The 12,258-nt window shown below is 52.5% G+C and overlaps 1 protein-coding gene across 2 annotated transcripts in view; it reads right to left on the bottom strand.

The window, feature by feature from the left end:
• Positions 1–417: 417 nt before the first annotated feature.
• The window catches only part of HRH2 (histamine receptor H2), a 34,070-nt gene continuing 22,229 nt past the window's right edge, over positions 418–12,258 (bottom strand). For both annotated transcript variants that reach the window (XM_074313909.2, XM_019716214.3), the window contains one exon: positions 418–2,978. In XM_074313909.2, coding sequence (XP_074170010.1) covers positions 2,786–2,978 — 193 coding nt within the window. In that variant the 3' untranslated portion in view covers positions 418–2,785. The remainder of the gene's footprint in view (positions 2,979–12,258) is intronic.

The following is a 12,258-nucleotide window of genomic DNA, read 5'->3' as shown; positions in this document are numbered from 1 at the left end:
TTGCACAGAATCCATGCATTTTCCTTGACCTGATTTCCTAACCGCACCTCACCTACCTACTCTCGACTGCGGACTTTGATTGATAGTTTTCCATTTTAAAGATGCCTTTTTCTCCCACTTAACAAAAGCGTCTCCGAAGCTGACCACTTCAGAGACATTCCCTTCCACAAACATTTCCCGAGCATCTACCACATAGCAGGCTTGCCAGCTGCGGGACCGAGGCCTGATCCTGTCAGCCAGCCCGCCCCGTTTCTGCTGTGGCGTTTGACGGTGAAACCTAGATTCCTGAGAACTTTCCAACTTAGTCTTTACCCCAGCATTTTATTATAACTTTTTCTAAATTAAGACACACCGTATAATGAAGTTTGGGGAGTATTTCCTCACCAGGAAGTTAGAAAATAAAACTGCAAGGCAGCATCTGCTTTGATAGCTTTATTGGAACACGATGGTAACACGGAACGTGGACTCGGGGGCTCACCACAGATGTTCCTCCTCTAGGCAGCCTGTGTCCCGTTTTTGCAGCCTGCAGAGGTTCCAGGGGGCCCCCGGAAGGGCAGCGACAGGAAGGAGGCCTGCAGGAGCTGCTGCAGTGGCAGGCGGCCGGTGGCACGTTGCCCTCAGCCCCGACCATGAGTCTGTGATCAGCTAGGCCAGTCTTGCGCGTCCACCTACTTGGCCATGACTCACACACTCACCTGCCTCGGACTCCTGGGAAAACTTCCAAGGAGGAGATTCTGGGCTCCCAGGAGGAGCCCCGCCAGGAGACTGAGTACCTCTGGGGCCATCAGGGCAAATCATGCCTTCTGGTGTATTGGCAGAGAAGCTGCTTAAAGCTCCTACTGTGTGCTAGATGGTCTTCTAGGGGTTAGACAGTGGTCAACAGACAGGCAGGATCCATGACCTCCTGAGGGGGGGAGACAGACGGGGGCCCGGAAATCACAGATGGCTATGGATTACCCTGCCCACGGCTTCTGAGGACAGCTCTGGGTGGCGGGGGGCTGTCGGGGCCGAGCCTAACAGGGAGGGCCAGGGAAGACTTCCTCAAGAAGGGCTGTTTCAGTGCAGAGCCTGTGGTGAAAGGGCAGGAAGAGCATTGCGTCATGGACACAGCTCTGTGCATGGCCTGGTCGCTGGAGGGAGCAGCGAGACAAACCAGCCAAACAAACCAGGGACTGTGCCAGGAAGGTTTCCTCGTGTGACATGAGCAGGTTTGCCCTTTGCACAGCCCACCGTGGGCTGGAGGGAAGTGAGTGGGGAGTGTGGAGGGCTGTCTCCATGGTCCTGACCGAGGGGAGGGCAGTGGGACGGAGTGACGACAGGGCAGGTGGGGAGAACGCCCAGACTGACCCTCGGCCTTGGAAGGCACCCTGGGAGAGAAGCAGGTGCAGGGACGAGGTCCAGGGGCAGTCGTGGTCATGCCAGAGGTGAGGTGCCTTCGTTCGCACCCCCAGATGGGGGCACAGTGTAGGCAGCAGTGGGCGGAAAGCTCCCAGAAGGAGCCTGGGCCCCAGCGACAAATCTGTGACCAATCTCCTGAGATAAGTCTCCAGGGAACTTCAGTGTCAAGGGTGCGGGTGAGGCCGCAGAGGGGAGGAAACCACAGTGAGAAGAAAAGGGTCGGGGAACAGCCACACTGATGGCCGGGGAGCGGGGGGCCAGAGGGACTGAAAAGGCATGGTGGGCAGGGAAGGGGACCCCAGAAGGGGCCTTGGAACGAGGGAAGAGTGGGCTCAGGGAGGGGCTGTGGCCGGAGAGGAGAGTCCCTGGACACCCTCAGCACCCCCACCTCCTGGGGTCTCTGCAACACCCCATGAATAGGACAGAGAAGTAAAGAGCTGCTCAGGGTGGTCTCCTGACTCACCCAAGGTCACACATCCAGCAGAGGGGGCCGTGGGGTCCACTTCCCCACTCACATCTATTGTGTCCCCCAAACCTCCACCTCCCCATCCCTGACGCCTGGTACACTTTCCCCAGCAAGTCCAGTCCACGCCACTTCTTGCTGACGAAAAGCTGCATGAGGGCCCCCCCACCCCAGGCTGTGGGTCTGAGCCTCAGGGACCCCTCTCCTGAGAGGCAGCGTACTATCGTGTCAAGAGCATGGGCTGGAGGCCTGGCTTTTCACCCACCCTCCCATTTGTTCGTTCGTTCGTTCATTCATTCATTCATGCATTCATTCATTCAACAGCTACTTTTCGAGTGCCTCCTAAGAGCTGGGCACACATTCTAGCTGAGTGGCCTTGAGCAGGCCCCGTATTTCCCTGAGCCTCAGTTTCCACCCCTACAGTTGCGACCATAATCCTTGTCACATGTGATAAGGGTTATGGGAGTCCGTGCAGGTGAGTACCTCACACACAGTAGGTGTTCATTAAAGGCGCCTTTCCCTTTCTCTGCCTTTCTTGTCCTTAATCTGCAGAACCCACGTGGGGATGAGAAACTAACACTTCATGGCAACACCCTCTGCTGTGCTCAGAGGGCACGCGTGCTCCTGCACGCACACACCCATGCACACGTCACGCTGTCTCTGCTCGCGACTCAGGGCCAGCACCAGTGTGAGCCTGCGACCCCGGGGAGTCCTGGCACCTGGCACCTGTCTGGGAACGCTGAGCACAGACAGGCTGTTCCACCGGAGGCCCAAGCACCCCACCCCCTGCTGCGATTCTGGGAGTTCCCCAGACACAGGCTAGGGTGCATCCTCGGTGGCTTTGGGGGCTGCTGGGTCCTTAGTGGCTCCAGAAGTCAAATCTTGGTGACCGAGAGCTGTATCTTCAGTGTCCTGGGGCTGGGTCTAGACAGCCTGGGAGGGCAGTGTCCTCACCGCTTCCTCAGGCGATGTCCTCCGTGGCCCCTTGGCCAGCAGCTCCCTTGGCTGCTCCTCCGAGGGGCCTCCTACGTGTCTCTGGAGGAACCGAAGGCCCCACAGACTCTTGCAGCAGCTCAGAAGGTTGCCGGAGCACATGGTACAGGACAGTGCTGGCTTCCTGAGGACACACAAGCATAGGTCAGGGCTGAGGTGACCACTGAGCGAGGCCAGTGGGGCCAGGGCCTAGCCTCGGCCTTTCCTTCCAAGCTACGCCCCAGGGACAGGGAGGTGGGCGGGGGGGGGGGGCGGTCAGATCTCCCACGTGCAACAGGAACTTCTTCCCTCAGCCCACAGGGCAGAGCATTCTGGAGACCTGCTTTCAAATCCCAAGCCGGTTTCTAACATGCTGTGTGCTCTTGGTCAAGTTACTTAACCCCTCTGAACGTCATATGGAGGTAAAAATAAGTACCTCTCAAGTCTTGAAAGGATTAAGTGTTCTAAAGCCTGGCGCACAGTAGGAGCCTGGCTGATACTTGCTATTTCTGAATCTTAATGAAATGACTCCTGACTGCCTACAGCACGCCCTGCATGAGTTGGGGAAAGATGAGAAGATGAAAACATGTATTCAGCCTGGCATCAAAATCAGGCATGAACACCTCTGTCTCTATCCGAATGCGTGCTCCCCGAAGGCAAGGCACTTGCCTTTCAAACCGCTGCAATGTGGCTGGCGCTCAGTAGGCCCTCAGTTAATACTTGTGGAGTCAATCTGATTGGAGGAGAGGCCACTGAAGGTACATGAGCCCAACGCTTGATCGGCCCGTTTTGAACCAAGTGTGTGCCAGGCACTGTCAGAAAGCGGACAAGTTCCCTCGCCTGTGGGAATACAAAGTTCCTGTGCCCTGTGCCTGCCAAGATGTGGCTGGCAGACCTGCTCTTCCCTGCAGCCACGTTCTGTGAGATCCTTTCCCATTTTTATTGCAAACCTCACAAGGTCCGGAGGGAAAGGCTCAGCGTGGGGCCCTCGAGTTTCAGCCCTAACACCTGCGTGTCCGGTTATAACAGAGAGCTGGAGCCAGGCTCAGGGCTTTAATCGGCAATTGGATCTGACCAAACTGTGATGCCATTGTTTTGTGTCACTGTACTTCTGTTTCCCACAAGTGATATTGCATTTTCATTATGGTGACGATAGAACGTTTTCTTACAAAGGTATTTCAGTGAAAACACAGAGTTGTGTAGATATTTAAGTGCATAGAACCCGGGAGGGAGGGGACTGCGAGCAGGACGGGAGGGGAGTCTGTGAGCCCCTGGGGTTTGTGGAGTGCTGTCCTGCATCCCCGGCCCCCCCCCCCCCCCCCAGCTCGCCCTGGACCCAAACACAGGGGAGGCCGAGCATTGCATCGTGTCCCAGAGACTGCTGGGTGGGTGGGCAGCTCCAGGGCAGGTCAAATTCCGGCTTTAGCTCGAAGGCCACGAAGACTGCCACGTTTCTCACTTTCCTGCCCAGGCTGAAGTGACAGCTTTCCTCTTCCCCTCCTAACCTGGGCGTCTCCCACCACTTGGTCCTGAGACCCATCGCTGTCCATCATCTGTTAAGTCACCAGGGCGGCAGCTCATTATCCCATCCCCTTCTGTGTGGAGGGAGGGAAGAGCTTGTCCTTAGGGCCCATCAGACAGAAGGGCGCCTGGCTTTCGAGCCTTTGTGAACAAGGACACAGCCGGCACGCACGCTTCCTTCAGTGCGCGGTACATCCAGTTTAGCCAGTGCTGGAGGCCCCAGCTTTCCCTGGGGCTTTGGCCAGCCTCTCCCTCCCCGGAACACCTGCCCTCACCTGGACTTCAAGGTCGTGCCTCTGGCACTCCAGAGGCTCCAGTATTGTACACATTTGACCAAGTAGGCGTCTACTACCTTTGCTTAAAATTCCAGACAGAGCCTGTGGCTCTGACCAAGTGACTGTCACTGAAATGAGTGAAATTATCAAAGAAAAGCTCTAGATTAGGAAATAACGAGCCCCTTCTCCTTAAGGACTGAAAAGTCACTTAAAATAATTTGGATATATCACATGTTCACAGTAAAAATTCAGAACATAGAAGTGAACAAAACAAAGGAAATAAACATCTCAGATGACTCCTTAATTCAGACGTATCTTTCTGTTACATGTCAATTCCATCGGGAAATATTTTCAAACGAAATGCATTCATACATCCAAAGAGGCTATACAAAAACACATACACATGCTTTAAAGAAAATTCACTAGTGTAACGAGCCCTCAGGTTACGAAACAGAACTTTACGAGCCCCTGGCTTGTTTCAGCAAATATTTATGTATCCCTAAACAATGTACTGGGTAGTTCTGCCTGCATCTTACTCTGATAGACGTGCAATCGTGTTTTGTGACTTTTTTTCTGTAGCTGCTGTTTTGGTTGTTTAGCATCATGTTGAGGAGATTAGGCCGTGTCGGTACGTGTGCTGTAGCTCATCTTCACCCCTGTAAACACTCCGTTATGTGAATAGACTCCAGTCTCTTTACCCACTCCCCCGTGGATGGACATCAGGGTTGCTTCTTGCTTTTTATCGTTTCTCGTCTCGTACTTGCTTTTGACCGTGGCCTTGTCATGTAAACAGCAGAGTTTCCCCTTTTCTCTCCTCTGATTGAGTTTTGTGCAGGATGGAATGAGCTGCTCCCTGAGTGTTTGGTAAAACTCCTTTGCAAAAGCAAGCGCTACTGGTGTTTCATTCATTTCATTTATTTCTTTCTAATAGTTATAGGGCCATCGGGTTTTCTATTTCTTCTCAGGTCAGGTTTGGCAAGTCCTGTTTTGCGAGGAATGTGGTGACTGCGTCTGAGTTTTCCTCGCTGGGGGCGTAAAATCGATTGCAATGTTCTCATGATCATACTTAATCTCTGCAAATTCTTTAATTTCATTCTTAATATTATTTATTTATGATGTTAATTATTAATTTCTGTGTGTAGTTTGTCAATTTTACTTTACTTATTTTTAAAGCCAGTTTACTTGGTACATACAAGGTTAGAATTATTGTCTTTCTGGTGAATTGAATCTTTTTTTTTTTTAAAGTATAATCACCTTTACGTTGAGTAATACATTTTGTTTACAGTTCACTTTGTGTGATATGAACACAGATACCCAGGTCTCTTTGGGTTAGTATTTGCCTATTTTATCTTATTTTTCCTTCCTTATACTTTCAACATTTTTTTTTGTTTGTTTGATTCCTTATGTCTAGCTCTTGTAAAAATATTTGTTTGGATTTAAAAAAATCAAATTTCACAATCTTCATTTTTTAATTGGCCAGCTTGATCCATTTACACGTACTGTGATTCTTGATACATTTTGAATAATTTTCAATGTGATTTTGTGTTTTATACTTGCATCACCTTTTCTCAAATTTCTCCTATCTTCTCTTACTTTATTTTAAATTGCCTTTTTTTTCTCATTCTCTTTCCTCTTTACCATATGGATGGAATTTCTATCCTCGGATAAAAAATGTTTAACATGCACATTCAACATTATGTAACTTACGTCCAGTGGCATGGAGCCCCCCCTCCTTTACTTGGCGTGCCGTCCATGCCAGACGTGAGTTGGGACAATTCCCACGCTGTGTAGACTCTATTACATCACACACTTCTGAGATACGAGTAGGTTTTATATTCCTTGACCCGCTTCATGTTCCCATGGCCCATCTTTTGCAGCTGTGGGATTTTAATGGGGTTGCAGGAGAGCACAGAATATAGCATCTGCTACTCAGCAAGTGCCCCTGTAAACACCCGTCATTCTCACCTTCCCGTCATCCACTCCCCTTCTCTTGGGAAAAGTACCCTGATTCTTTGGAATCTGCATTTCCCCCTCTTTTTCTATGTGGGCGAAGTAGGATTGACCTCTCATTCTTTGCCCTGGCTCCAGGTCTGAGTACAAAGGTAGACACGTGACCCAGCCCAGCCAATGAAATGTAAGCCTGAAACTTTTTGTTGGAACAATAGGTAGGAAAGGGACATATTTTCCATGGGGCCGCTAAAGTGGTAAGATACAAGCTTGGAGTGCTGGTGGCACCCTGGGGAGGCTGACAGAGAATGAAACCAATGCAGTGTGACACTGAGTTGAAAGCTGGAGAAAGACACATCTCTAATGACATTTGAGCATTTGGATCTAGCCATGCTTGAAACTACTCTTTGTCTCTTCAGTTCTATGAGCCAATTCCTCCCCTCCACCAACCCAAGCCTCGTTTAGCTGGGTTCCTGCTCCAGGCAGCTAACAGTGTCCTGACTAAAATATCCCCAAAGAAGCAATGTTCTTTGAAATCTGAACCTCGTCTTTTCACACTGAGGGGGTTATACTACCTTCAGCCATCAGGAGTCAGGACCCAGTTTCAGTCCTACTCGGTATGAGAAGCCGTGCTGGGGCCCTCTGGGAACCTCGGTTTTCTCATCTGTGACTAAGTTAGTAATAGCAACCTCACAGGACGGTTGTGAGGACTACAGATAATGAATGGCAGTGCCCTTTCCATCACCTGCGAGTGCCGACAGGACAGGTGATCACACTGACCCACCACACGCACACGTTCCTGGGCGCTTTCTTGTGCTCTGTCTTTGCATATGTCGTTCCCATTGCTTCAAAGTCATTTATTTATTTTTTTTTTTCTGGATTGTTCAACTTCTACTTCTGTTTCCAGATTCTGTTCAGGCATCTCCTCCTCTGGGAAGCTGTCTCTGAGGTCCCCGGGTTACAGATTTCCTCCTGCCCCTTGCGCCCCTCTTCTGAGGCGCTTACCTCCCTGGGTTAACCATCAGTTGGTTGTCTGTCTCCCAGACTAAAGGCAGCTCTTGGATCTCTCATCTTCTACCCACTCTCTAGGTTTATAGTAGGGGTTCAATCATGTGTGTGAACTAGTGAACAAAAAACCCAATAAATCTCAGTTCAGACAGTGACTATCCAGTCTTCTGACGTCTAAATTCACAGATCAGAAGCAGAACGCTTCCCCTGCTGTCTCTGGCAGCCCTTAACCCCATGCATTGCGTTTCATGCTGGCTGTATTTCTCTAGCTGCCTTCCCACTGCTCCCAGCCTGGAGAGCCTCGGGGCAGGAACACCGGGAGGGTCCCATTTCAGCAAACACCTTCTGAGCACCAGCCACATGCTGGGATGATTGGGAGCAAGGGTGAGATTTCCCGGCTGTGGATCTCAGGTAACTCCCGCCCTTCCCAGGCCCCTCTCCTCATCTGTAAAATGGAAGTAATTCCAGTGAACACGCTGGCGAAGCCATGAGATGAGAAGGGAGAATGAAATGTTTTGAAATTCCAAGAGCTCCCCCTCCGCTTTCCCCTTTCCCAGATTTCCTGCAATAGCCAAGCCCCTGAGGGTTCCTGAGAACTGGTGTTTGAGGGACTGTGTGCTGAGGGTCTGGCCGATCCCTGAACGCCCCCGCTCATCCTGTGCCCAGCATTGCTGGAAACTGCCACACCCACAGGGTCAGTGTCACCGACATCCTGGGAACTGTGTTACCAGGACGTCCTGTCTCTTGGAGGAGATTAGAAAGGGGAGAGGCTGTCTGCCGCTCTGGGAACCAGCTAGCTGCACCCACCAGGGCTTTCTCCTCTTGCCTTGAGCCTTTGCCAACACCTGGGGCAACTGTCCTCTCCAGGCCAGACCCAATTTCTGGTTGTTTTAAAATGAGCTGCAAGATGAAAATGTCAGGACACCAAGTTACCCAGAGCCCAATCAGAATGTTCTCTGCATAAACCTTTGTTTTCTACCACAAACCAGTGCTGCCCAATATGCCAAAACGATCAACCTTCAGCCCTCTGCTCATGAGAGAAATTATTTTTTCGTGGCTTTCTCATAATTTTCTGGAGGTAAACACAGGGGGTTTGTCTGTGCCAGCGGCTGCTTTGAAGGGGCGGGCCAGGGGCAGGTATGATGGGCAGGGGCGTCGCCCTATCGGAAGCCCGCGAGGTGGAACTCTGTCCTTCAGTGGTAAGGGTCGGACACAGCTGGGCGAAGACTTGCTGCGGGCTTTGCAGACACGGTGGTTATTTTCATGTCAAATAGGTGAAATTTATCCAAAACACAGTGAATTTCATCCAAGAAAGGCACTCCAGCACTCGCTGGACTTAGTTGAGAGCAGAGTTGTAACCCAGTCACAAACCGTTAATCCCTTTTTCCCCCATGAGAAGGGAAACAGAGGGTCAGGCGCTTTGGGCTCCTGAAAGGAATCCAGGACACACATCCCTGAATATGGTGGGCACAGCCTGGGACCAGCCTGGGCGCCCATCGAGGGAGGGCTTGGCTGTGACCCGGCCGTCCCCGTGGACCCCTAGCTTGCAGCTGGTGAATGCGTGAGTGACTGGCAAGAAGCGGCATTTACAGAGCGCGCCGTGCTAGGTTCTGCGCAGGGTGTTCGCAGCCTTTTTCTAGTTCAATCCCCCCCCCCCCCCGGGGGCGCCGTAAGACAAGCGCAGGTGTCCCTGTTTCACAGCCCAGGAAACTGAGGCTTCGGCGGGTGTGAGATGCCCCGGGTCACTCACTAGCAAAACTCAAACTTGAACCCTCAGCTGTTGACTCCCAAGTGCGCGCCCTTCGCAGTGCGCATGCGCCTTCACGAGGGCCGGACTAAAGAATGAACTGGACAGAACTGGACCGAGAGCTAAGATGAGAGCTGTGGGGATGGGCAGGGCAGGGTCGCGGTGTCAAGTAACTTATGGGTGTGAGTGGATGTGTAGTGGTGTGTGCGTGCACACAAGAGTGTGAGTGTGTGTGGGGGGCGGGGCTGGGCAGGACTCTGTGGCCCAGAAGCCACTTCTGCCCTGGGACCCAGCGGAGGCTCTATGGAGCAGCTGGCATTTGAGCTGGGCCTGGGGCAATGGGTGGCAATGGAACGGGGGTGTAATGGGGGAGTTTCTGCAGACTGAGGGGCAGCATGGCTGTGGGGTGTGTTCTGAGAACAGGAAAGTCTAGTGCAGCTGGAGAAGAAGGAGCCTGGGATGCAGCGGGAGGAGAGAGCAGACAGCGACTCAGTGGCCAGAACAGGATGGTCCTGATGGAGGAGCTTGCCTGTGATTGGCAGGACTGGCCGCTGCCGAAGGCTTTGGAACTGGGGAATGTCAGGGACTGACCAAGGAATGGTCTCAGCTTGTGGCCTGCACTGGCCCTTCTCCAAGATTTTACAACTGCATGGATCAGTGAGATTGCACCTGCCCATGGCAGCGGGTGGCCCGGGGAGGCTGGGGGAAAGGACGGTGCCCCTCTGGGGAGGAGCACGCACCCACCTTCCCCTGGGGGAGCCAAGGCGGCAGGGCATGGGGCTGGCAGTTTTCCTGGCTGTCCTCTCTACAGCCCTCAGCCAGCAGCCACATTGAACAATTACTGTATGCTTGGCGACTCGATGAAGGGACTGGTCCTTCATGGGGCTAAGTGACCTGACCAAGGTCACACAGCTGGTGGGTAGAGAAACAGGGCTCTGTGCCATGTCTGCTATTTCCAAAACCTATGTTCTGAGCCTTCGGGCATCTGAATAACAGCCAGTATCCACTGAGTTCCCACGGTAGGCCTGGCCCAGCTCTAAGCAATTTGTAAGTATTAGTTCCATAAATGCACATGTATTACTCTCGCCCATTTAATGGAGGAGAAAACTAAGGCACAGAGAGGTTAGGAAACTTGCCCGAGGTCACACCGCCTGTGTTACATGTTAGAGCACATTGGGTTTGTTGCTTGAAGGAGAAGTGAAGACATGGGGAGCCCTACTTCCACTGACCCCCTCCCCTGCCTCCCTCCCACCCACTTCCTGCTGCTGAACTGGGTTTGCAGAAAAATAAAACGATGACAGTTCTCATGGGTTGGGAACTTAGCCCTGAACTTCCACAACTTCCATGTGATACATGTGATGTAGTTGTCACAGTCTTATCTCTGACAGATGAGGCAGTGTCAGCCCCAAGGGCTTCAGTCACTGGCCCAGCGGCTCACAGCAAGGAAGCAGAGAATCTTGAGAGCCCCGCTTGGCTGAAGCTGAACCGCAAAGCTCGAGACCCTCTGCCTGCCCCCTCCCCTTGCACCACACAGGGAATTTGGGTCACATGCACATCTCCCAGTCCTGGCCTTGTGTTCACCCTGCCCCCCTTCTCAAACCCTCCAGCAACCTCCATTTGAGACTGATCGGCTTGTCCAATCTCCCTTGAAACCGTGGCAGGTCTTTTAGAACTGAGGAAACCCCAAAGCCCCTGCTTGCTCCTGCCAGTGGCTGCTCGCGGGCAAGAACTCACGGTGTCCGGGCACTTCCCAAAGCCGTTTCCTATGGCTCATTCCATCCCACCCTGGGAAGCGGGTGGGTGTCACACCCATTTCAGAGAAGAGGAAAGTGAGGCTCAGGGAGGATGGCTGTTTGCCCAAGGGCACCCTGGCCTGTCACACTGCGTCCTGGGCTTGGCTCCCTGTCGTTTTGATTTGAGGCTTATTTTCTCTTGTCTCTGAATGGAGGGGGGTCTCGCCTTTCTGGTGATTTCTCCCCAACCCCTTCAGAAATGTTCTCTCTCTTCCCTGCCCCCTGCCCATCCTTGAATGCCGGTGGCCCCTTCTCACCGTCTACACTCTCTGTCCTGCTCAGGCCCCCCCACAGCACTTCCAGGACCCGCCCCTACTTGGCTTCCAGGAAGTGATCCTTGCCATGTGGCAGGCGGCAGGGGAGCCCCTCGCTTTTTAGAAAACAATTAGGCAGAGTGTCACAAAAGGCCTAAAATATCCCTCCCCCTTTGACCAGTAATTCTGTTTCTAGAAATTTGGTTTCTAGGGAAATAATCTGAAAGCAACAAAATGTTTCCTGCTGACATACATCTCTGGGTTGCTTCTAAGAGCAAAAACATCGTGGAGATGTCGGCAAAGCAAACGATAGGAAAACATATCAGTCAATCGGGGCGCCCCACGTGTCAGACACTGTTCTCGGGCCTGCATATTTATTCTCTCCTTTAAAACTACAGTTTGAAGCAGGTACTAGTAACATCCTCATTTTACAGATGAAGAAACTGAGGCATGGACAGGCTAGGTAACGTGCCCATGGCCAGTGTCCCAGGCAGCCTGACTCCACCAAGCTCAGCCATTCCCAGAGCCGTGGGGGCTGCTAGTTACCGTCACCAGGTAGGCGGTCCTGAAATGTGGGCCAGTGTGCCAGGTGTGTGCTGTGCCTCAGGTGGGGGGGGGGTGGTGAGGGGATAGGATACTGTTTCGAGATGTCCATGTGCTGCCCTGGCTTCTCACCCGGGCTTGTCCCGTAGCCAGTGCCGCCCCCCACCCTTCAGGCAGCGACTGTAGGTGAAGGCAGACATGATTTCTTGAGCCCCCAAAATGTCCTTGGTGAGAGAGCCCAGGGACATTTGGTTTGCAAGAACCTGTGAGAGGAGGCGGAACCACTTGAGGGCTGGAGTGGGCCCTGCCCCCACCCTTCTCTTTTGAGGTCAGAGCC

Source organism: Rhinolophus sinicus, chromosome 5, assembly GCF_057876585.1.
Source record: "Rhinolophus sinicus isolate RSI-liver-muscle chromosome 5, RSI-T2T, whole genome shotgun sequence".
Taxonomy (NCBI): Eukaryota; Metazoa; Chordata; class Mammalia; order Chiroptera; family Rhinolophidae; genus Rhinolophus; species Rhinolophus sinicus.
This window is presented reverse-complemented; position numbering and strand designations above follow the sequence as displayed.